General features: G+C 44.8%; 1 protein-coding gene across 1 annotated transcript in view; it reads right to left on the bottom strand.

The window, feature by feature from the left end:
* The window catches only part of LOC124619336 (UDP-N-acetylglucosamine--dolichyl-phosphate N-acetylglucosaminephosphotransferase), a 141,523-nt gene that overhangs the window by 104,485 nt on the left and 10,225 nt on the right, over positions 1–26,813 (bottom strand). Inside the window, exons 3-4 of the mRNA XM_047145650.1 lie at positions 16,192–16,405; positions 743–974 (exon numbers count right to left, since the gene is read on the bottom strand). Of these exons, the coding sequence (XP_047001606.1) occupies positions 743–974; positions 16,192–16,405 (446 nt within the window). The remainder of the gene's footprint in view (positions 1–742; positions 975–16,191; positions 16,406–26,813) is intronic.

Genomic DNA, 26,813 nt, shown 5'->3' with positions numbered 1-26,813 from the left:
ACTGCAGAGTGAAAATTTGTTCTGGAAATAAGTACTTACCTTGCTGCTTTTTGCTCAGTCTCAGTTTTTCATTTCCAACGTCACTTGATCATCCCATTAAAATATGGATGAACAGCATGTGGAGATATTTTCATAAACACTGCATGCAACTACTCTTTATAGCAAAAATAACCAGTCTAGGTCACAATTAATACTTATTTATTCTGGTAAACAGTTGCAGTCCTTCATGACCACTTCCAACCACTAACTCATCGGTGATGTGTATGATGTGTGGAGCTGGTAGATAGAGCTTCTGTGCGTACCAAAAGGTACCAGTCAACTGCAGTCATTGACTGGTAAATTTTGGTATGTACAGTAGTTCCACATATGGGCTCCAAATGTCAACAATGCTTTAATGATCTGAACATGGCCACATTTTATTACATGGGATCTAGACTCACTGTTTTTGTTATATTGCTCACGAAGATCACTGTCACCCAAGACCTAAACTACTATACATTTAAGAGATGTGTTCACTGATTCTTTAGCAAGCTCTACAGGTGTAACAAACAAATCTTTATGGAAAGTCTCTTGTGTATCTACAATTATTTCGTTTCATTACTTTACAATTTTCAAGTAAGCTTACTTTTGATATACTGTGTCTCAAAGAAGCAAACATATTCACATAATCTGCATCAAATTCATACAGTCTGAATCCACAACACAAGCTATAAAAAACAGACTGAAACATTGATAGACTTACCAGTTAAACCTGAGGAGAGCAGCCGTTGTAGCAATGTATGGCAGCATAAAATACAGGGAAAACTGGTGTGCTTTCCACTGGGAACCAGTCAACTCAATCACATTAAAAATGGCAATGGACAGAGCAATAACCAATGATTGTCCAGCTTCTAGTCCATTAACACCAGCCAAGATATTAATTGCATTTGTGCAAAACACAGCCAACATGCCCATGTAGCAGTAATATAGGACACCTGTTGACATAAAGACCACATCAGCTAATATTTTTCAATAAATAATTATAGCTTAATGAATAAAATACTGCAAAGCAATTGCTATGAATAACAGAAATAAAAACAAAAGAAAGTGAAAAGCAAGAAGCATTTAGTGCAATGTCAGCTAAGATGAGAATTCCAATTCTGAAACCTAGTGATGCAGAAAGCCTTCTGGGCACTACTGTAAGTTGTGTTGTGTTGCACTCTGTTGTGTTGTGTTAAATTGTGTTGTGTAGAACTAATGAGGTGCTCATTATCTGTATTTCTCCTTTTTGTGCCTACTCAGTCAATATTTGTATCACCCATTTACCTCTTTCAGAAGATTTTCACAATATTTTGCAGTATGTAGGCGAGATTCTGAAAGAAGATGTCATTCATTTTCCCTGCTATCCCCCACCCCCAGATCTAACCGCTGGGCTGAAAAATGAAATTATGGCTGGCTGATGCATGGTTCCTTTTCTGTACCCTGCATAGGCTACGTTAGGAAAGTCTCTTTACTGTTCTTGGCAGTATCACATTTGTGTGACAACGGGTAGTTGGTAGCAATATGTCCGTGCACACATGCATACCTATACAGTTCTTGGGAGTGGATATTGATGAGACTTTTAAAAAAGGAAAAAGAAAAAACCCTATAGTTGACCTACTAAAGCAATTAACATTTATTATTTAGCCATGAAAATAATAGTTAACTTTAAAGTGCAAAGCCCCAAGCAACTGGAAAAAAGCATAGATGACTCCTGTATATAAGAAAGATATAGAACACCATTGTGACCCATTCTTGACAATGGCTCAGGTGTTTGGGATCCCCACCCGGTTGAATTAAAGGAGAACACTGAAACAGTTCAGAGTTGTGCTACTAGATTTGCTACTGGTAGGTTTGATCAGCATGCAAGTATTATGGAGATGCTTCATGAACTCAAATGGGGATCCCTGGGGGAAAGATGACACTCTTTTCATGAGACACTATTGAGGAAATTTAAGAGAACCTGCATTTGAGGCCAGACTGCAGAATGATTCTACTGCTGCCAACATATATTTTGCATAAGGACTATGAAGATAAAATGAGAGAAATTAGGGCTCATATGGAGGCTTATAGACATTTATTCCTCTCTCGCTCTATTTGCACATGGAACAACAAAGGTAATGAGTTGTAGTGGGATGTGGTACACTCTGCCATACGGCGCTTTCTGGAATATGGACGTATATGTAAAACGATGCAGAAATCAGTAAATTAATGTCTGTTTTGTTTTAGGGCGCAAAAACCACTGAGGTCATACACACCCAAGTCAAAACTATAGAACACAAAAAACCCAAGAGATGAGGGAAATGACTATATGTCAGTTCCAATGGACAGAGTAGGAGACAGCTAAAAAAGGCACGTGGAAAAAGGGCTAACAAAAACACCATAACAGAATGGAGGCCCAAAACTAAAAATTAGGTGGCCTACACCATATTGCTTCAGCAGATAAAAACTAAAATGCGGGCAACAGCCCGCGCGTCATTCGCTGAAACAGCTGATAAATCAAATGGCAAACCCAAGATGGGACGTAAATTGGTAAAAAAAAGAGAAAAGGGCAGTCCAGCAGGTAGTGGCGGACACTTAAAATTTGGGCCAATGCGTACAAAGTGGTGGGGCAGTGCCACTGAGCAAATGACGATGGCTAAAAAGGCAGTGCCCAATATCCAGCCGAGTTAAAATAATCTCCTCCCGACAGGAGGGCCGAGAGGACGTCGTCCAAGGCACCGGGAGAGGCTTAATAAGCCGAAGTTTATTCCCATGAAGGGAGGACCACTGGCGATGCCAAAGGGACACCACCTCATGAGAGACGGCAACACAGGGATCATACTGAGGTATGAGGACTGCAGCCTTGGCAGCAGCGTCAGCAGAAGCAGCCTCATTTGCTGGCAGACCAACATGACAAGGGACTCGCAGAAACATAACACTGGCTTCACCAAGAGTGAACAAGTGACAGTTTTCCCAGGCCTGCTGCAGTAAGGGATGAGAAGTGTACAGCGCACAGAGACTTTGGAGGGCACTGAGTGAGTCTGAGCAAAGAACAGAATTGGAAAGGCTGTGTCGCCGTATGTACTCTGTGGCCTGATACAAGGCAAAAAGCTCGGCTGTAAATCCCGAGGAGTGGGCCGGAAGCCGATATTGAAAGACACGGGTGAAAATGATGAGGGCACACCCAACCCCACGGTCAGTCCGAGAGCCATCAGTGTATACAAAGGTACTAGTGCTAAGTTCCATGCGAAGGTCGTGAAACTGAAACCAATACACCGAGGATGGAGTAGTGTTCTTAGGAAGCGAATGAAGGCCAAGGTTAACATGGGCCGCTTCATGAAGCCAAGGTGGTGAAGGGTTCACACCCATGGGGAAAGTTGCAGGTAGCATGAAGTTAAGCCGCCATAGCAAGTGGTATAAGCGGACTCCAGGAGGTAACAGAGAAGAGGGACGAGCCCCATACTGACTATCTAAGGAATCATAAAAAAAGGAGGCATAGGAAGGGTGGTCATGCATGGCAGACAAACAGCATGCATACCTGCTGAGAAGAAAGTCACGGCGGTAGGACAGTGGCAGTTCAGCAGCTTCAGCATACAGACTCTCAACCGGCATACAGACTCTCAACCGGGCTGGTGTAAAAGGCGCCTGTGGCTAAACAGATGCCATGATGATGGCTAGTGTTGAGATGGCGTAAAAGGGATGGGTGTGCAGATGCATGGGCAACAGGCCCAAGATGTAGAGATGGTGGGAGAAACCATTTGCTCCGCCAGAAATTCATATAGACGGTTTTGTCAGTGGAAAAGTGAAAGCCATTGGTAATGCTTCAAGAGTGAAGAAGATCAAGACAGCGCTGAAGACGCCGCTCAGTAAGACAGGTCCATGGAGAACTGCAATAGATGGCAAAATCATTGACAAAAAGGGAGCCAGAGACACCCGGTGGGAGACAGGCCATTATAGCGTTAATGGTGATAGCAAAGAGGATGACAGATAGCAAAGAGGATGACACTCAGTACAGAACCCTGAGGCACACCATTTTCCTGAATAAAGGTGTCCAACAACGCAGAACCCCCACACACCTCGAAAAAGATAGAGGGGCTGGCCAGTACTTACCTCAGCTCAGTACAGCCGATAGATACACAAAAAACGTAACCGAAAATTTACATTCCTAGCTTTCGGAACAAACGTTCCTTCATCAGGGAGGAGAGAGGGGAAAGAAAGGGAAGAAGGGAAAGTGGATTCAGTTACTCACAACCCAGGTTATGAAGCAACAGGGAAAGGAAAATAGGGAGGGTAGCAAGGATGGAGGCATGGTTGTCAGAGGGAAGCCAAAGATATTCTACTGTAAGTACTGTGCCAGCTTCAAACCAAAGAGGATGCATACAGAAGTAAAGAGGTATATAGTATAAAGATAAACACAACTATGTAGGATGAAAAGATGCATGAATGGCTAAAGAGGAAAGGGAAAGAGGAGAAGACTGAAGAGTAAATGGGAGTGCGGTGGTTTAACGTAGGTTCAGTCCAGGGGGATGGCGGGATGAAAGGATGTGTTGGAGTGCAAGTTCCCATCTCCGCATTTCAGAGGGACTGTTGTTGGGTGGGAGAAGCCAAATGGCACATACGGTGTAGCAGGTTCCTAGGTCCCTAGAATTATGCATCCTCTTTGGTTTGAAGCTGGCACAGTACTTACAGTAGAATATCTTTGGCTTCCGTCTGACAACCATGCCTCCCATCCTTGCTACCCTCCCTGTTTTCCTTTCCCTGTTGCTTCATAACCTGGGTTGTGAGTAACTGAATCCACTTTCCCTTCTTCTCTTTCTTTCCCCTCTCTCCTCCCTGATGAAGGAACATTTGTTCCGAAAGCTAGGAACGTAAATTTTTGGTTATGTTTTTTGTGTATCTATCGGCTGTACTGAGCTGAGGTAAGTACTGGCCAGCCCCTCTATCTCTTTGTTAGTATTTGTTTCACATCTTTATAGGAGATTTTCCATTAATCATTTACACACCTTGAAAACTCGGTCTTGTAAAAATGCCCAAAGAAAACAGGGCAGGCGCCCACGGAAGCCCCACGTGTAAAGAGTGCAGAGGATACCAGTTCTCCAGCACGTGTTGTAGGCCTTCTCCAAATTGAAAAACACGGAGACACTCTGGGATTTCTGCAGAAAACCATTCATGACATGGGTGGACAAAGTAACGAAATGGTCTACTGCAGAACGCCGTGCTCGAAATCCACACTGTGCATTAGTGAGTAAATGGCGAGATTAGAGCCACCAGACGGGCATGAATCATACGTTCCATCACCTTGCAAATACAGCTGGTAAGAGAGATGGGGCGGTAGCTAGAAGGAAGGTTTTTGTCCTTACTGGGCTTAGGTAAGGGTATGATGGTGGCTTCACACCAGCGTCAAGGAAATGTGCCCTCCGCCCAGATGTGGTTGTGTTAAGCAGAAAGTGTTTGCCTGCAAGAGAGAGGTGCTGCAATATCGGAATGTGGATAGCATCTGGCTGTGGGGCGAAGGACCGGAATTAACTGAGAGCATGATCTAGCTCCCTCATAGTGAAGGCGGTATTGTAGCACTCACAATTCAGAGAAGAGAAGGGTACCGCCCAAGCCTCCTCTACTTGTTTCCAACTGACGAGGGCAGGGTGATAGTGGGAAGAGCTCAAAACTTCCGCAAAATGGCGGCCCAAGATGTTGGAGATAGCACCAGGATCCACGATGATATCGGCACCTACTGTTAGGCCAGATATGGGGGAATGGATCTTGGTTCCAGAGAGCCATCAGAGGTTGGCCCACACCACAGAGGAAGGTGTGGGACTGTTAAAAGAACTCGTGAATGAAATCCAACTAGCTCTTTTGCTATCCCGAAGAACTCAGCGACACTTTGCACGCATCTTTTTATAATGAATGCAGTTTTCCAGAGTAGGGTGGTGGTTGAAAACGCAGAGGGCATGTCTCCATACACGAATTGCGTTGCGACATGCCTCAGTCCACCAAGGGACTGGGAAATGACATGGTAAAGAGGAAGTGGGAGGAATGGAACATTCTGCAGCAGTAAGGATAACTTGAGATAGTCCACCTGGTCATCACAACTGAGGAACTCTTGTTCTGTGAAGGTCACCATGGAGGTGTAAAGCAGTCAGTTAGCCTTAGTAAGCTGCCATTTGGGCATGCATGTGGATGGGGTAGGAGACAGCAGACGAAGAGCACACGGAAAATGGTCACTCGAGTAGTAGTCGTCAGAAAGAACGGACCACTCAAGACAATGGGCAAGCTGGGCAGTGCAAAAGGATAGATCCAAATGGGAATAGGTGTGCGAGGAGTCAGAAAGGAAAGTGGGTGCACCAGTGTTAAGGCAGAAGAGGTTGTGTTGGTTAAGAATGTCACCTGGGAGAACCCCAAAAGGGATGATGTGCATTAAATTCACCAAGTAGCAAAAACGGTGGAGGTAGCTGCCCGATAAGCTGAAGGACGTCTGCCCTGGTGACATCGAAGGACAGCTTGAAGACGGGTAGTCAGGGAGATGGGTTGACTATGAAGGTCATCTTGCATAAGCAGCATAACGCCCCATGAGATGGGATGCCGACCTCAGGGCGAAGGTCAAAAAGAAATGGTACGTAATGTGGAAGCTCAAAGTGGTCTTGAGGGTGCAATTTCGTTTCCTGAAGGCACAGTACAAGGGGATGCTGCAATGCTAGAAGCAGCCATAAATCATCTTTGTGAGACCGAAGGCTACAAACGTTCCATTGGAGGACAGTCATGAGGACAAAGAGATGTAGGTGTCACCTCGGTGGTTGCCGAGAGACAGCTGGTGGAGAGTCGCTACTACAGGGCACAGAAGCAGGAGGATCCTGCTCTATGGAGTCCACAGAAGCATCAGCGTGCTTGTGTGGTCGGTCAGTGGAGTCCAATGCTGAAAAACAGTTGGTGGTGCGAACAAGCGAGACAAAGGCCGGCTGGGTAGTATCTTTGAGTTGGTCAAGGAGATCGTTTGTCTTTAGCGGACTTCTTCGAGCCCTTCTGGTTAGAGGAAGACTTGAGTGTTGTTTGGCTGGAGGGACGGGCGAAGTCTTCTTGGGAGTACTCCTTCTGTCCTTTCCTGCCTGCCGGTTGTGTAGTGAGTAGCTTTGCCCCTTTAGGCGAGAGTTTGACAGTTTGTTGCACGCGGGACGGGGGAACAGCGATGCTACCTTGACACAGGGCGACTTCACAACTTCAGAGCCAAATTTGAGGCCGCATGTCTGTGTAGCCATGTCCTTCATGGAGTGAGGGCATAACAACAACTGAACTATAAGTGCCATACAGGAGAACACAGGGTTTGCGACTAGCCAGTAACTTGCGAGCTACCCGGTAAGGCACTTTTTCCTTTACCCAAATCTCTTGAACAGCCCGCTCATCTAGATACAAGAGACAATCTGTGAGGAGGCAGCGTGGCCACCATTGCAGTTAATACAGCGGGGAGAAGGAGACAGACAGTCGTCCTCGTATGCATCCCTGCTACAGGTTACGCATTTGGCTGGGTGTCGACAAGACGTTCTAGTGTGAGTGAACCGATGACACTGGTAGCAGTGCAATGGATTTGGAATGTACGGCCAGACTGTGATGATTTCGTAGCCTGGTTTAATCTTGGACGGCAGCACCACACTATCAAAGGTGAGGAAAAGAGTCCGGGTGGGCACCAAGGAAGAATTGACCTTTTTCATTACACGATAGATGGCAATGAAACCCTGATCCGTGAGGAAAGATTGTATTTCAGTCTCAGTTAGACTGTCAAGCAGCCAGGTGTAAACTACATGACGGGAAGAATTCAAAGTTATATGTGCCTCGACATGAACAGGGTAGCCATGTAGAAGCGAGGCAGCAAGTAGTTGTTGTGCTTGAGAATCAGAAGCTGTCTCCAAAAGCAAAGTGCCATTCTGTAAATGAGAGCAGGATTTCACAGGGCCAACAATGGCATCAACACCTTTCTGAATAATTAACGGACTGACCGTGGCGAAGGACTGACCGTCTTCAGTATGTGACACCACAAGGAACCGCGGTGCAGCAGGAAAGGTCTTCGAATCAGTAGCTTCATTATGTCTACATTTCGTCAACATCGATGGAAAGGATGAGTGACTCATCATGAAGAAATCCCCCATGATTGCCAGGTCTCTGATGGCGCGCTCCTTCCATCTGAGGGCCCCTTTCACAAGTGGGTGCACCTGCCTTAAGTGATTGTTCACACCTCGGGTCACAGCTCTTGAACACCTGACAAAGGGAAGGTTACAGCTCAGGCAATCACCCATCCCTGGGCTTGGCCTGTACCAGGGAGTACATGCAAACCCCACCTGTTGACCCGGGACTGGGAATTACGCATTACCCAGTCACCTTTTACGCGTCAGACACGTGGGTCGGTCTTCAGGAGCGAACAGAGAAGAAGAAGAAGAAGAAGAAGAAGAAGAAGGAATGTGTTTTGTACATTTTTTAATTCATCAATGTTGTATGGGATAATATTTTGTGGTAATGTCTCACATAAGCAAAAATTATTCTTAATGCAAAAGAAAGTGATTTCATGAAAAAAGTTAAAACCATGTGCTGGTTGTGGATCTGAACCCAGACCCTTGCCTTTAACAGGCAGTGCAATTACCATCATGCCATAGTATCACACATCTCATATAAATTCAAAAGTTACAACTTGTCATTAGCTGCTCCTATTTCTCTCCAAATCTGGATAGCTGTAATGATGTTCACATTGAAAAACACAGTAAGAGAGGCTACAGGGAACACAAAGATTAAAGACAGAAAATTATACAAAATGAATGCCATTTCTTCTATATAAAAGCAAAGCTTCAACAATTATAAAATTTCCTTGGATGCATGTCTATGGTTCTATTTTCACCTAGAATACTTAATCACAGGCCTTATCATTAATGTTGAAACTTTTTAGGATTTTGCACAAAGGAAATGTACAACACAAGTACAATGGGAAGACTGTTGCGACTCGACGATCTTTCAAAGTGCCGCCGCCCAGTTACGCACATCCTCTACATGCGGCACTGTCTGCCAGCCATGCAGCAGCCGCGCCACCAAAGCTGCCAGCCAGCCAGCGGCCGCTAGACTTGGACTCAGAGCTGATTTGACTGTTACAGTGTACACACGTCTTACTTTGTTTACTTGATCTGTGACTTACATGTATCGTGTCGTCCTAGAAATATATTTGTTCAACTAGACGTTATAACAATTGGTGACAAGGTAGTGAATTTTTCTTTTTCATCGTTGACCCACAGCTTTCCATGGCTACTTTAGAGCAACTATTGCAAGGTCTCATTGAGCAGCAAATGCTTCTCACATCTGCGATTCGTGATTTCGTCGCGGCATCCAACGCTCTCTCATCATCGTCTCTCCCTCCTTTTCCTCCTTACGACGGATGGAAGAATGGTCTGATTACGAAAAACGTCTTCTACAGCACTTCTCGGCATTTCATGCCGCGGACAACCAAACATGTAAGTCTCTGTTCCTTTCATGGATTTCACCTCAAATATATCGGTCGGTTGCTGTCGCAATTGGCTCCTTTGAAAGATCCTGTGTCTTTGTCCTTTGCTGAAATGTGCTCACTTCTGCCGTATATTGTCAAAAGCAAACACATGTGGTAGCCTCTCGTGCTGCCTTCTATCGTTGTCAAAAACAACCGAATCAATCCTATCGCGCCTGGGCTGCTGAACTTCCCGGCCTCAGTAAAAAGTGTCAATTTGTTACTGAAGTTCATAAAGAATCCTATGCCGATTCCATGGTATGGGATGCTATTAGCGGAGATCGGCGCCCGACGAAGAAGTTTGGCAACATGCCCTTCAGTTGTCAAATCTGAATCTAGATGAAGTCCTATCCATCGCTCAGTCTTTTGAAATTTCTCATGCCGCTGGAGTGCAAATAGAGGCATGGGGCGACGCCAGGGAAATACAACCTCTGTGCGATGTTGACGAAGCGTGTGGCATGTCCCCACCTGCCGACGTGACCACAGTACGCTCCCAAGCGCAGCCTCGGCCTAACCGTAAACAAACCTCTAAGAAACTGCAGCAAAACCCACGACAACTTCCTTCATGTCCGCGGTGTTTTACGAAACATTCACGAGAGGATTGTCCCCAATGTTTGGCCGTGTGTTACAAATGCAAAAAGAAGGGTCATGTGTCATCCGTTTGCAAATCTGACCGCATACCTGACGTTCATGAACATGATACTGATTCTGCTTCTGTGTTGTCTGTCAATGGTACTTCTTCCCTTTCAGGGAAGTTATTCCTCACAGTCCAAATTCTTGGTCGGGATGTTCCCATGCAGGTGGATACTGGTTCTGCTGCCACTATCATCAATTCTCAGACGTATCTTCAGTTGGGATCTCCAATCCTATCACGTGTCACTAGGCAATTCCGGACGTACAATAAACAGAAGATTTCTCTCTTGGAAAAATTTAATACTGAGGTATCTTACAAATCCGTCATTCGTAGTGTTCCCATATTTGTGGTCGACCATAGTAACGCGGAGTATCTTTTTGGTTTCGATGTCTTTCGCATTTTTGGGTTCTCCATAGATGACTCTGTCAATATCGTCACTGATGCTATTCCTTATCCTCAATTGGATTCATTGTCGACGACATTTTTGTCCCTTTTTTCTCCTGGGTTAGGCCATGCAAACGACTTAGGAGCTCATATCACACTCAAAGCCACTGCTCGGCCTAAGTTTTTTTGGGCTCGGCCCATTCCTGTGGCCCTTCGTGATCAGGTCAAATGGGAGCTGGATCGTCTCACTGCTTCAGGGCTCTTGCTTCCTGTCACTTCCAGTGAGGGTCCTCTCCTGCCATTGTCGCTGTTAAGCCCAATGGTGATATTCATCTCTGTGGCAATTTCAAAGCCACTGTAAATGCTCAATACTTCATCGACACTTACCCTATGCCCCGACCTGAAGAACTGTTCACTAAACTTGCTGGAGGGCAGTATTTTTCTAAACTTGACCTGTCAGAAGCTTATCATCAACTTCCTCTCGACGGTGCTTCCCGGCAGTTCCTGGTCCTTAATACGCCTTTCAGCCTCTATCAATACCAACAATTGCCATTCGGGGTTGCCAGCGCCCCTGCTCTCTTTCAGCGATTCTTGGAACAATTATTGCTCCCTGTCCCTGGGTGTATAAATTACATGGACGACATTGTCGTCACTGGCTCCACCACTGAAGAACATCTTCAGAATCACCGCACACTTTTTCATGTCTTACAGACTGCCGGTCTTAAGTGTAATCTTCAGAAATCAAAATTTTTTCAGGCATCTATCACGTACTTGGGGTTTAAACTCTCTCGGGATGGTATTTGTCTGCTTCAGCAAACTGTCGCTGCAATCGATGCCCTTCCTCACTCTACATCTGTTAAGGAACTGCAGGCCTTTTTGGGGAAAATAGCACACTATCACAGGTTTTTACCATCTGCGGCTTCGGTGGCTCAGCTGTTGCATCGCCTGTTGCATGAAAACGTGCCCTTTCACTGGTCCGCATCATGCAATGCAGCTTTCCAGAAACTGAAGACTATGCTGAAACAGGCCCCGTGCCTGGCTAATTATCGACCTGGCCAACATCTTGTTCTTGCCACAGATGCCTCTCAATACGAGATTGGTGCAGTCCTTGCGCACCGTTTTTCTGACGGTTCCGAACAACCCATTGCTTATGCCTCCAAAACACTCACAGATGCCCAACGAAAATATTCTCAAATTGAAAAAGAAGCTTTGGCCATTATTTATGCTCTTCATAAGTTTGGTGTTTTTCTCTATGGATCCAAATTTCATCTTGTTATGGACCACAAACCACTTGTTTCCTTGTTTCATCCATCAATGTCGCTTCCCAACAAGGCTGCACACCGCCTCCAGTGTTGGGCTCTTTACTTGTCTCGTTTCAATTATGAGATTCATTTCTGGCCGACGACTCAACATGCAAATGCTGATGCACTGTCTCGCCTTCCCATGGGTCCTGATCTGGCATTCAATAGGGACGAACTTTTGTGTTTCCACCTGGATGTTGCCAAGCAGCGGGTTGTGGACAGGTTCCCCATCATCGGGGACCAGCTGGCAGCTGCTACAGGTTCTGATCCTACCCTCTCCCAAGTTTTACGCTGTACTCAGAAGGGTTGGCCATATCGTCCGTCCGCTAAGACTTCTGATCTGTTGCGGAACTACTACGCTTTGCGTTACCGCCTCACGGCTAGGGATGGTGTTATCCTCCTTTCCACCGACAATGCTTCACCGCGTGTTGTGGTACCTGCGCTTTACATGCTTTGGTCTTGCGCCTCATTCACCAAGGGCAATGGGGTGTCTCTCGCACAAAATCTCTGGCGCCCCGTCATGTGTACTGGCCCAGCATCGACTCTGAAATCGCACACATGGTCACTGCCGCCGCCCCAAAGTCATCTTTGTCACCGTGGCCTTTGCCTGAGAAGCCCTGGGAGCGTATTGATGCTGACTTCACGGGACCTTTTTTAGGTACTTATTGGTTTCTCGTTATTGACACCTACTCTAACTTTCCTTTCATTGCCCGTTGCACATCGCCTACCACCGCGGCAACCACCAATGCTCTAGCTCGCATTTTCTCTTTGGAAAGCGTTCCCTCTACTCTTGTTACTGATAATGGTCTGCAATTTGCCTCTTCCGATTTTGTGGATTTTTGTGCCCGTCACAGAGTCATGCATGTCATGGCCCCTCCGTTCCATCTACAGTCAAACGGTGAGGCTGAACGAGTGGTCCGCACATTTAAGGCTCAGATGATGAAACTCCTGAATTCTTCTGCTGCTGATGATGCTCTTCTCCAATTTCTGGCTTCTTACCGTTTCACCCCCATGGGCAACCACAGCCCGGCTGAGCTCTTACATGGCCAAAAGCCCTGCACGCTACTTCATCTTCTGCGGCCTTCCACCTCATAGCTACGGGTGCCTTCGCTTGGCCGGTTCACCGCCGGCAACCTTGTATGGGTATGGGGATATGACAGGCAGCCAAAATGGAGTCCTGGCCGCATCTTACGACACCGTGGCCAACGCCTGTATGAAATCCAGACGGACACAGGTGTTTCAGTGCATCATTCGGACCAGCTTTGGCCTCGTGTGCCATCAACGCCTGTTCCGAATGACGCTACAGCACCTTCAGGTCTACCTGACGCTCGGGATCTTGGAATCTCTCATTACTCACAACGCAGCCCTCTCACCATCATCTCGATGACAGCACAAGAACTGACGCCACCAGGAGACGTGCCCCCGCAGGAACCAGATGACTGGAGACGTGCCCACGCAGGAACCAGATGACTATCATCTGTCGGAGCAACTCTACTCGCCTCCTTCTCCTACGGACACCGCCCATGTTTCCTGTTATAACAACCAGACTTGCTGCCACGGGCAGATTGGGGCACGGGGCCCCAGCAGATTCGACCCCCATGTCTCCTGTCATCTCGACCCGTTATCATCGGGGACACTTCCATCCATACGGGAAGCCTCCTCCTCAAGACTTTACGGCCAGTCAAACAACACCTATGGACGTTAGCAATCTACAGGTCATCTCTATCAAGACCAATGCAAAAAATTTAAAGGGGGGAAAAGTGTTGTGACTCGCCGATCTTTCAAAGTGCCGCCGCACAGTTACGCGCGTCCTCTACATGCGGTGCTGTCTGCCAGCCACGCAGCAGCTGCGCCACCTATGCAGCCAGCCAGCCAGCCAGTGGCTGCTAGACTTGGACTCAGTGCTGATTTGACTGTTACAGTGTACACATGCCTCACTTTGTTTACTTGATCTGTGACTTACATGTATTGTGTCGTCCTATAAATATATTTGTTCAACTAGACATTATAACAAAGACATGTACTATTTGTCCCTAGTTCTAGAAAGGCAGATGTCAGTAGAACTTTGTCAACCTCAGGCCAGCTGCTGCCAACACTGGCGATTTAACAGTACGGTACCCATGCGTTCCACGGCTGTTAAATAGGAAAATCCAGGATAAAGTGTAACAATTATGAGTAGCAACAATACTGTTACAGCAGTTACAGTGATTGTCGTGCCACGCCATGCCAAATCAATAAGTACATGTATGGTGTCAGCACTTCAACATGAAAGTGCAACTTGTTCCCCCACTTGGGTGCCCATGTGCTGGGAATCTATGTGCAGAGCTTGCTTCCTCTGCTCCCAGCAAACCCCTGAGAATGTGTTCAGGATTTTAAACAAACTATACATTAATTATCTGAAAACAGCACACAGCACATATTATTTATGCAGGCTTGACATTGGCTACATCTAATCGAAATGTCACTCAATACACAATCAACAACGTAAGACTAAAACATAAAACAGTAAATTCTGTCTTCTGAAACAGTAAATTCTGTCTTCTGAAACTGCTTCATTGAAGAGATAGTATGACATCTTTTAATCATCTCACAAATGATGATGTGACAGATAAGAGAACATGGAACATAAAATCAGCTTTACAATCACTTAATAGAGGGAAGGCCACTGGTCCTAACGAGGTACATGTTTGATTCTATATAGATTATGTCAGAGAACTTGACCCCCTTCTACTAGCAGTTTATCACAGGTCATAAGAACAGTAAAGGATTTTGAAGCATTGTAAAACAATGGCAGTTATTTCTCTTTTCAAGAAGGGTTTTCAGACAGACGTACATAACTGTGGGGCTTTGTTGTTAAAACACTGACCTTTTGACAAATAACGGAACTTGCTTTACATGTATGTAATATGGTTTTTAGGAGACCATAAATCTCATCTCCTTTGTTAAAATCAACATGAAATTTGCAAGCAGTTAATCATGTGAAACTCAGTTTGCTCTGCTTGTTAATGAGATCCTTAAAGCAGTAGATAATGGTACACAGGTTGACACCATGTTCCTTGACTTCCAGAAGGCATTCAGTACCGCTTCTCACCATTTTCTAATGACCAAAATATGAATTTATGAAACATCAAACCACTGGAGTACTGAACATGTCAAAGCAGAGTGAAGTGTCATATGATTATTACTATTCACAACTTATATAAGTTATTTGGTAGAAAGCATCGGCAGTTCTAAGGTGGTTCGCAGATGATGATGATGGGTATATGGAAGCTGCAGACCCATCAGACTGTAGGAAAATGCAAAGAACCCAAAAGAATACAGATGCTCCATGCAAGGACTGGCAGTTGCCTCTCAGCACAAGGAAATTTAATTAACTCCATGCAAAAAGGGAAAAACACACTGTCTACTGATTACACCATTGATCACTAAAGGTTCAGTAGAAGAAAACTAAGTACATGTAATTTATACACGAAGGAGACGTTACAAAATCCTCAGTGTGAGAGTATCATATATACAGAACAGTCATGTGACATACTGCTTCCTCCCAAACATAGTTCATGGAATGACAATAAGAGTAAAATCAAAGAAATTTGTGGTCAAACAGAGGGTCACTGATAGTCATCCACTCCACACAATAGTCACAGAGAGAACAGGAGGAGAGAAGGGGGTGAGAGAATAGCCTACCTTTTTACTTTGCCATCTACCTGTTTCAAAATGTTGTAATTGGAAGGAAGGAAGATCAAGGGTTTAATGTTCCATTGACAACAATGTCATTAGCAACAGTCACAATCTAAGATTGTGGACGGAAATAAGCTGTGTGCTTTTCAAAGAAACTGACCTGGTATTCAGGGAAACCATGGAAAACTTAAGTCTGCATGGTCAGATAGGGGTTTGAAGTGCTCTCCTCCTGAATGGGAGTCCAGTAACTTACCACTGCACCACCTTGCTCAGTAAGCCTATGATTGTTCATATTCATTTAGATGTTCCTATCTAAATTGTATGATTGTTCATTTTGATGGTACATTCAGTCCATTTTTCAGGACTTCTTACGCTGAAAAAATAGTGTAACTGAACTTGGCCACAAAGCTGAAAGATTATTCTAAAGGCATTACAAAAAATAACACCCGTGAAACAAATCAACTAAGTATGCTATAAGATACTACTGCTGAAGACATCACAAACTGATAGACAGATATAGATTCAAATATTTTGTAGTAATGGCATGCTAGAAACAAATTTCCAAGAAATGGCTAAAGGAACTGTATTTGTGCAGACAGTATTATGAATACATTTTGCAAATTTCACATTAAAAATTTTATATGCCTAATCATAAGCAGAAATAAATAAGTATGAATGTATCATACCAAGATCCACAGAGAAGCCAAGCCAGATCCGGAAGGGTCTTGGTACTATGATTGTAGTTGAGTTAAAGTTGACATAATATACCATAAGAAGAGGTAGTGATGCCACTGTGGGCAGCAGAAGTTTGTGACGCCATCGTAGGTCCAGCACATCATCAGCAAAACCCAACAACAACATGCAGCAAATTGACAACAGTGCAGCCACCAACTCCACCAACTGGTAAAACAGACCACAATGAAAAATTATTTTAAATGAATGAGTTAAATGATGATGTGTAATACAGAATACACTATTAGTCAATAGAGACTAACAGATCACACCATGCATTTTATAGTTTATCAAGTAATAAATAGAAAACACTAGAGGGAGCACTTTTCCCTGAGTTATGGATGCACTCCTTCTCAATTCCAGATCCATGAGGCACAGATGTTACATTTTCAGCAGAACTAGCTGGCATTTCATAGATATGCATGGTGAGTCAAGATGATTCTATTGACCTTTCAAAATACATCCAAAATTTTGGATTTTATGATTATCTCAAGTTTAGGGGGTATTAGTTAATCAGAGAGTGAAAAAAATCACTATACTCCATTAATTACTTATAGATTTTCAGTTACACAAATTCTCTTCTCATGACTGCAGAAATTGATCTCTCTTTAACTGTTTGTTTTTAATATTTTTTACATAATATCAGCTTTAATTGCTTACTGTCTGTCTCAATGGTAACAGATGACAAGCAGAATGAAATTTTCACTTTGCAGGTTAATGAATATTGAATTTCATTTTCTGACGACTTAAAAATGCAGGAGGAAGACACAAACCACAGTTTAATCCATGGCCTAGTACATAGTTTCAACTTATTTGGTTTGTAACTTATCCTGTTTGGCTTCTGGTGATGTAAGACAAACCTCAACATGGCCAACCCAACTGGACAGTGGTGTCTTTTTCAAAGTACAGAATATAAAAATTCGTACATTACAGATGATAACATAGGACTCCAGTTTGAATCCATGTAATAATTACACTTGAGACAGTCCATCACAGCATGAGACAAGGATATCTACATCACTTGCCTACATTTGTGCACAAAAATTGAATAGTCAACCCAGCTCAATGCTCAGGAATATACAGACTGCTGAGGCAAAACATAACCACCTCCTTAATGGCATTGTGACAGGGACAGCTGTCCTGATGGCAGACATCATAAATGGGAAAGACATCAAGCATGAAAGGATAACAAGTGGTACACAGTAATATTCACATAGACCACAGCTGTTATGTTACTTTTGATTAAAGCCACTGGTCCCATGGAAACCCAGGTGAATGCCCCCCATACCACAATATTGCCCAACTTCTGTTACAGTTGTAAATATCTTCAATACAAAGGTTAATTAATAAAAAAAAGTTTACAAACTTACATGGCACATTGGACATACAACAAGGGTCATCAATCACACAGGAACTGGAAGTCGCAAATGCCACAAGAGAGTGCTAAAGTCAAGAGAAGGTGTTGTTATACAAACACAGGTGGAGCACACAGCGACCATTGCCATACACAGTGTGGAAGTGTTGTGAGTAATATGACTAGCTACTGCAAAACGGCTGAGATGCATTTGATTTTTGGCACAGCCAACTGCAGTGGATGAGAAGCCATGTGATTGTATCATGCAAAATATCACAATAGAAAAGTGCCTTGCTACACATTATTCGCCACCCTGAGGTGCCATGCTACACATTATCACCACCCTGTATCAACACTTATGCAAAACTGGTTCATCCCATGTGCACAAGGTGGATACTGGATCTCAATGAACAACACGGACAGTTGTGGCGGAAGAAAGTATTCTTGAAAGGGTGCAGCATATGTCGTCAACAAGTACATGAGGTATATCCCATACTACTGACATATCCCAACCCTCCATCTGGCACATTGTACACGATAAAGAACTGCATCTGTTTAATTTCCAACACGTCTAGGCATTGCAACCAGTTGATTACAACAAGCTCACGGGATATGCACAGTGGTTTTTGCAGGAATCAGCTGCAGACCAAAGCTTCACAGCAAGCATCCAATGCCTGCTCCTCAAATTTTTCCATAAAGAAGTACACGATAACTGGTCTTAAGGGGTTCCCACAGTCCCTCTGTTCATAGATTTGAAATATTCAGTTGAGAGGCAATATTTAAACAGTTCTGTGAAAAATCCGATTCAGCTGTTGCAACACTTTACTGAACAGAACCATATCAAATAGCAATACCACATGAAAATAAGTAATACCTCATCCGGCTGGACCTCTGTCACTTCATTTATTGATAAGATGTGCTTTGCAGCCAGGAGCCCATGACATTCATTTCAGTAGGACTCAAGTGTTGGGAGCCACAAGTGGAAAGGCTATACAGAGGGCCCATAGAGATTGTAAAACACTCTAGGAATTTCAGTAGGAAGGAGGAGGGTATGAAACTGAATGACATCTGGATTCCAGTGCTGAAGATGATGTGTACCAGTCTTCCACAACGGGGTAATAGCAACAGCAGACAACGGCAGTCAACAACAGCCAATTGCACTCGGGTATTCAAAACGTGACATCACGCCACAGTATGGCAGCAAGTGGAAGTGGAATTTTGCTGCAGTCAGCAGTGAGCTAGGGTGTGAATCGGACATTCAAAGAATCTACAATCCCCCTTGAAAATGTCCTCTGCAGATGGGGATGAAACTTTGGGTTTTAATGTTAAATCCATTCGCCCACAGTGTAACAGGCCAGAACTTATTAGTAACTGTATCATTCCTGGACATGAAAGTTTACGTTCTACAATAATACTTACATATTTGAATCTATTGAAGAAGAACTGACACAATGGCTTATGATGAAGCAACTAAAAGACTTTTCATATTACCAAATGTAAACCTACTCAAGTCTTGCTTTTCTACATATAGACACAAAGTTTGTGTCACTAACAAGGTTTGATAGAAATAAACACGAAAAATGATCCTATTACAGTTTTGTGGTATCACTTCAAGATCATACCTTTGACTGTGTACAGATTGGCAACTTGCTTTAACTTTTCTGGAATACAAAGTTCTGCGTTTCCCAAAACACAAAAGTGTAGCCTCCTGTGGCAACAGTCACAATGGAAATCCACTCATACAAAAAAAGTTTAACAATGTGGGTACATGAAATGAAATGATCACATATGTTCAGTTGTAGGTAAATCAGGTGGCAACCTTCTGATTTCTGGTAAGATACTAGGAAAATGCAATCAGTCTACATACAAGATTGTTTACAAGACACTTGCATGACACTTCGAAAATACTACTCAATGTGTCGTGCCTATACCAAATAAGACTTACTGGGGAAATTGAATGTATATAATGAATTGCAGCATGATACTTAACAAGTTTAACTCACAGGAAAGTTTCATGGAACTGAAACTTCCTGGCAGATTAAAACTGTATGCCAGACCATGACTCGAACTCAGGACCTTTGCCTTTCACAGGTAGCTCTACCATCTCAGCTACCCGAGCATGACTCACAACCTGTCCTCACAGTTTTATTCTACCAGGAAGTTTCATATCAGTGCTCACTCCACTGCACAGTGAAAATTTCATTCTGGAAACATCCCCCAGGCAGTGGCAAGCCATGTCCTCACAGTATCCTTTCTTCCAGGAGTGCTAGTTCTGCAAGTTTCACAGGAGAGCTTCTGTGAAGTTTGGAAGATAGGAAACAAGGTACTGGCGGAAGTAGAGCTGTGAGGATGGGTCGTGAGTCGAGCATGGGTAGCTAAGATGGTACAGCAGTTGCCTACGAAAGGCAAAGGTCCCGAGTTTGAGTCTCGGTCTAACACACAGTTTTAATCTACCAGGAAGTTTCATATTAGTGCACACTCCGCTGCAGAGTGAAAATTTCTTTCTAGAAACATTCCCCAGGTTGTGGCGAGGCCATGTCTCCGCAGTATCCTTTCTTCCAGGATGTGCTTCAGAACTGAGGTATAATCTCCTCAATACATATAAACATTTAGAGCGAAGAGAAGCAGCTGTATGCATATCAAGAGTCAGATGGAAAACCAGTAATAAGCAAAAGAGTAGAAGGAGGAAGAGAGATATAGAGAATCTTCCAGCATAAAAAGTCACCTTCATTCTCCAATGGCCTTGTCAAAGAGGGTGGAGGAGCAGACAGAGGTTCAGGGCACTCTCTTCTCCTTAGGGTGGGCAGCTACCCCTAAAGGCAGAAGAATCGGTAATGATCAACAGCGTGAAGATGCGGAAGGCAATGGAAACCACTGCATTAAAGACACATAGCGTGTATCAACAAGATATGTGGCCTGAGTTGAAAAAGTGTCATGATGGCCTCTCCACTGCAAAATATTTCGGAATAGTCCCCCAATTCAGATCTCAGGGAGGGGACTGCCAAGGGAGAGGTGACCATGAGAAAAAGATTGAATAATCAATGGAAGGATAATGTTCTACAAATTGGGGCATGGAATGTAAGAAGCTTGAATGTAATAGGAAAGCTAGAAAATATGAAAAAGGGAATATAAAGACTCAATCAAGATATAGTAGGGATCAGTGAATTGAGTGGAAAGAAGACAAGGATTTCCTGTTGGATGAGCATAGGGTAATATCAACAGCAGCAGAAAATGGTATAATGGGAGTAGGATTCATTCTGAATAGGAAGGTATGGCAGAGAGTGCGTTACTGTGAATAGTTCAGAGATAGGGTTGCTCTGATGAGAAATGATGATGATGATTTAGTTGAGGGGGCACTCAACATCATTTTCATCAGCACCATGACGAAAAGTCCACATGAAATCTCACGGGTGGGGATGAAGTCTATCCCCACATGCGGTGCAGTTTATAACTTACTTAAGTCTGCCGCCCATTCCTACCAGTTTAGAGATGAGGCCTGACAGTTCACAAAATTTCAGCACTCTGTTAACGCTGGTATCGGTATCTTGGAGCATGGTGGGCAGATCTCCCGTGAGACCGAGGGCTGCCCTAACAGGACACATGTAGCCACAATATGCTGAACTGAAAGCGGCAAGCCACAAACTTCACAGAATGGTGGATCCTCATGTTGGAGGAGGAAGCCATGTGTTGAAAGGACTATGCCTGGTGTACAGTTTGATAAGCAAAACCTCCTTCCAGCAGTGAGGCTGACACGAAGTTCACCAAGCCTTTGTGGTCAATTTCAGTGACCGCAGTTTGTTGTCCGACACCTGCAACATTCAGTCTCCCGCTGACGCATGATGCATCTGTCAGAAAATGAGATAATGGCGTGCAACAGGATGGGACATTGATGTACAGCACCATCCCAACATGCTTCCTTGGCAGCTTTGTCAGCTATGTCGTTACGCTGTATCCCAACGTGGCCAAGTACACAGCAAAAGATCACCACCTTGCCACGGCGTAGGAGCCGCTGTAAAGAGTCATGGATGAGCTGAATCAGTGGATCTACTGGATACATTTGGTGAATTGTTTGCAGTGATGTCTGTGAACCGCCTCCAGTGCCATCAGAATGCCATATAACTCCGCATCATAATTTGTAAATTGTTCTGGAAGACACACTTTAAATACCTCATCAGGGAGAACCACAGAACAACCGAGAGCACTTTCCTACTGTGATCCATTTGTATAAAGAACAATAAAACTATAGTACACACTTAAAATAGACGAAAACAAAGTTGTGAAAACCACATCTGGAGTACAACTTTTCATGTACTGTGTCAAGCTTAAAATCACTTTGGGCCTCTGAAGACACCAAGGCAGCAGTGCATTCCATCCCTGGGTGTGTATTTTCATGCTCGAGAGATTCAGATCCTTGAGACAGTTCACAGCATGTATACCAAATGGCTGGGTCGCTTGGGGCCGATTCCTGAACAGTCGTTCGAAGGTGGGTTGGATCACTGAACTAAATGCTAATGACTGAGGGGACGATGAGATTTTCAGCGTCTGTCGAGCCAAAATGATACGTCACCGAATCCAGAGCCATGGTTCACCAGCCTCTGGACACACACTCTGAACTGGGCTGGTCCAAAAGGCTGCAGTCAATACCCGAATGCCCTAATGGTGGACAGCATCTAACATCCGGAGATGGGAAGGACGGGCCGATCCGTAGACCACACGGCCATAGTCTAGGCGTGATCGAACAAATGCCCTATAAAACTGCAGGAGCCGGGATGAAGCCCTTTGTTCATAGGTCTTTCATGTGTGGGAGCTATGTTAATTTCGAGTCAAATAATGAACCCAAAAAGCGCACAGTGTCTTGAAAATGTAAAATACGGTCCCCCATAGTAAGCTCGGATTGGTTAAAACTCCGATTAAAATTGACACACATAGTCTACTCAGGTGAGAAGCAAGGGCCCAGGTTTCCAGCCTCTTAATGGTCAGCTGTAGCTGCCTCATTGTCATCATAAGATCAGAGGAACAGTAGAAGATTGCAAAGTCATCCACAAACAAAGAGCATTTGACAGGGCTCCTGACTGTGGAGAAAATGCCATTTATAGCGATGGCAAACAATGTGACACTGAGAACACTGCCCTGAGGCACACCATTCTCCTGAACAAAGCAATCAGACGTGGCATCGCCAATGAGATAACAAAAACTCTGGTCCTCGAGAAAGGATTGGATCAGAAGCAGCAGGCGTCCACGTAGTTCTCATCCATGAAGTTGGTGAAGGATGTTGTACCTCCAAGTAGTGCCATATGCTTTTTCGAGGTCAAAAAACACACAAACTAAATGGTTTCGGCGTGAGAAGGACTTCTGACTTCTGTATCACCGTCTCCAGTAGAATTAAGTTGTCAAGAGTGGGGCAGTAGCACCTGAAACTGCACTGGGAGCAGCTCAGGTGACCTCAGGACTCGAGCAGCCAGATGAGGCAGTGGTTGACCATGCATTCAAGAGTCTTACCCATACAACTGGTAAGGGCGACACTTCGATAACTGTTAGGGATGCTACGGTCCTTGCCTGGTTTCCAGAATGGGATTAATATTGCCTCCTTCCGTGTCATCACACCAGATCTGACTGAAACAAGAGAGGAGGTGACCTTTCGCTTCAGGGCACAGATGATGAAGCATGGCATAATGGATCTCATCAGGTCCTGGAGCAGACTCTCTGGATGCAGATAAATCTGATTCCAGTTCCCACTTGGAGAATGGAAGGTTGTAGACTTCCTCATTATGCAAGAAGAAATTGAGCTTCCTCATCTCTGCAGTCTGACGGAATACCTGAACAGCAGGAGCTTGTCTAGATGACTTAGTAATAGTAAAGAAGTGTTAGCTAAAACGTGAGCCATGTCTTCTGGCGTGTCCACCAAGACCCCATTATTTGATTAGGCCGTAAGGGGATGTGGACTACCCTTGCTTGAAATCCATCCTATTGATCCCCAAACGTGCGCAGCGGAAGTGGACTGATTAATGGAAGTTGTGAATTCCCTCCAGGAAGTCCTCTTCCATTCTTTGATCACTCACCTTGCATGTGTTCTCACAGACCTGAAGGCATGAATATTGTCTGTAGTTGGACACTGTTTGAAGTTCCGCAGAGCTGTTCGTCTGGCCTTGATTGCCAATCGACAGTAGTCATTCCACCAAGGTACAGGCCATCGTCTGAGGTGGTTACTAGACCTGGGGAAGGACTCTGCGGCAGCCCTTTGGATCCTATGAGTGATATGGGCCACTGCCTACTGTGCCTAATCCTGTCAGTCAAAAATAGCCTGTCTACTGTATTGTAACCAATTGCCCTTTGTATCAGCCACCTGCATGGTCTCCTGCTGGCCACCATCCTAGGCGGCAGTCGAATCCACACTGGGAAGTGGTCACTAGAATGTAAATCTGAAGCCACTTCCCACTGAACTGAGTCTGTAATAGCTGGGGAACAGAAACCAAGATCAGTAGCTGAAAATGACCCTGTAGCGGTTAAAAGTGAGTCATCTCACCCGCATTCAGAAGGCAGATATTCTCAGAATGGACAAGTCGCTCAATCACCCAGAGCAAGTAGTAGCCGAGCCCCACAGCACATTGTGGGCACTGAAGCCCCCACAAGGATGAACGGGTGTGGGAGTGCCTGGAAGAGGTCTGCCAGTGCGTCTGCATCCAAAGTGTCATTGGGAGGAGGGGGGGCGGGGGGCAGAACACAATGCGATAGTAAAGGGTGCCAGAACTTTCACAGCAATTGCTTGCATGGTCGTGGTAAGAGGGACGGGAGAGGAGTGGCATCTGTCATCAAGGAAAATAGCCACTCCACCTTTAGCCCTGTCTCCAGTAGTATCGTCCTTCCTGTATATGTGGTAGCCCCGTAATGCAGGGTGTGTCTGTGACTTTAATATGCTTCTCTTGTGAGCAGATGATGAAAGGTTTATCCTGGACCAGTAGCTGCAATTCTTCTAAATGTGAGGGATATCCATTCAAATTCCACTGCAACACAGAAGACCCTATGGAAGCCATTGGTTAGCGCTAGTGGTTCTTTTCTTTCTCCCTCGGAGGTGGTGACTGACCGGGCAGGTCAGGGGGAATGTTAGCCAGTTCCATGCTCTCTGGTTCCTCTGACTGGAGGTCCATATCCTCAAGAGCATAGTCGCCATTAGAAAGTGAGAAAGTTCATCAATCCAAAGGTTTACCTACCACTTTCTTGGACTTAGAACTACTTTTTGAAGCACATTTTTCTTTACTGGCAGGAGGAGGCGGCTGCCTGGGTTGCGGGGATGGCTTAGTTGGCTTCTGATGTTGGGCCGTGGTATGTGGCTTAAGTGGTAAGCCTACTGCTGACAGCTTCCGAACGACATCAGTTGTAAGTGGAACAGTTCCCCCACAGGTACATCAACAAGTGCAAGTGCTAGTGCTGGAATCTGTAGTCTGAGTTTGTGTGGACGCATCACACTTAGATATTGGTGTGTTAAGGGCTGATGCAAACGAAGTAGCAAAAACCGGTAGTTGCAAGGCTTTGTAAGCCTTTTTAGATTCACCATAGTGTATGCATCTCTTTACTTTCAACTCTTGAATTTTCTTTTCCTTGTTGTAAACCCCACACTTTCTGCTCCACACTGGATGATCCCCAGAGCAGTTTACACATTTCGGAGGAAGTGTACAAGAAGTCCATGACTCATGAGCAGAGCCTCCACAATTACCACACATAGCCTTCCTGTTACATCTCATAGTGGCATGGTCAAATGTTTGACATTTACAGCATCGCATGGGGTTAGGAACAAACAGGTGAACCTTAAGAGGGATATAGCCTGCAAGGATATGTTCCGGTAATTCAGGAGTACTAAGTGTTAGAATAAATGTTGCCGATATTTACAATTTGCCATTGACCCTCCTCATATAATTCTGCACCTCAGTGATGCCTACATTCTTCATTCTACACGTAACTCCATGGGGTCCACCTCCATTATATCGGAGCAGGTAACCACGCCGTTGCTATAGTTAAGGGTGTTATGCAATTCAGCCTCGCCTGGGTAGTCACCTAAGGTCTTAAATCCCAGCAACTCAGATATTTAGTTGGAATTAGCAGTTTCAACTAAAAGTGTTCCATTACGAAGTTGTTTGACACTTTTCAGAGACCCAGCAATATAGAATGAGGATATCTTCACAAAGCTTTCCCCATTGCACCTGATTACAATGACAGTGTTATGGTACACTAATGCCCTGTTACTATCACTCTGAGGCTTCTTTTTGGGAGGACTGACCAACCGAGCTCTCTTTGAGGAATGGGTGTAGGTGCTGCCTGACTGTACACCTGTCCCATCATGAGTAGTAGTTTCAAGAGACAGTTCCATAAGGATCCCACGAGATGCTAGGGAAACAACCGTCGACCCAGGCAGAGCCCTGCATGCCTGAGCCAGCCTGATACAACTGGTGGAAGGGGTGGGGGGGGGGGGGGCGGCAGGTGCCCCACAGGTTGCCCGCTAAAGGCTGTTTTCCCTCAACAGCCATTCACCTCCACAGCATGTAGCACACCTTGAGGTTGAGGTTTTTCTTTTAGAGGTGTGTACCGACCTCGCGGTCCAGGCGGTGAAGTCACGGCCCCTGTTCTCTGAAACACACAACATTCCACAGCTGCGCCGCAAGGTGGTTGTTGAAGTATGACCAGAGCTTATGGTGACAAAGGACTGGTGGTGCTTAACAGTCACCAGCTCACGAACCCCAGGGTCGTCAAGCCCGTACTCAGCAAATGAATGATGAGCCCCTGAGGGGCTGATGAGAACTGACAACAAACCAACACTGACAACGATAGTTCAGGTACTGTAGTGTCCCCAGAATTTTATGAAAGTCTGGAGTCACTTGTGTTCCAGCCGCTTCGAACACATGTTATTTTGTAGTGGGTTGTAGCATAAACAGATACACACTGCTGCAGAACGTTATCTGTGCAGGCTAACCGAGAAAGAGCAGCAAAACCAGGCCAACAAGTGACGTGCTCGGTTGCAGCAAAGAGAAAAGAAAAACTTCCGGCCCAGAATTCTGTGGACGAATTTCATGCACAAAAAACATTGGTGATTGTTGTGTGTTGTGGAGAGACAACGGAAAAAAAAATGATTATTATTAATAGTGACTTGGTCTCGAGCAGACAGACATGTATATTAGTACTGTATCATTGAGAACAAAATGTTATTTAATTTGGTTCAATTCAGTCATGTGC

Source organism: Schistocerca americana, chromosome 6 (genome assembly GCF_021461395.2).
Source record: "Schistocerca americana isolate TAMUIC-IGC-003095 chromosome 6, iqSchAmer2.1, whole genome shotgun sequence".
In the NCBI taxonomy this organism is placed as follows: Eukaryota; Metazoa; Arthropoda; class Insecta; order Orthoptera; family Acrididae; genus Schistocerca; species Schistocerca americana.
The sequence above is the reverse complement of the archived record's forward strand: the minus strand, read 5'-3'. Positions and strand labels throughout refer to the sequence as shown.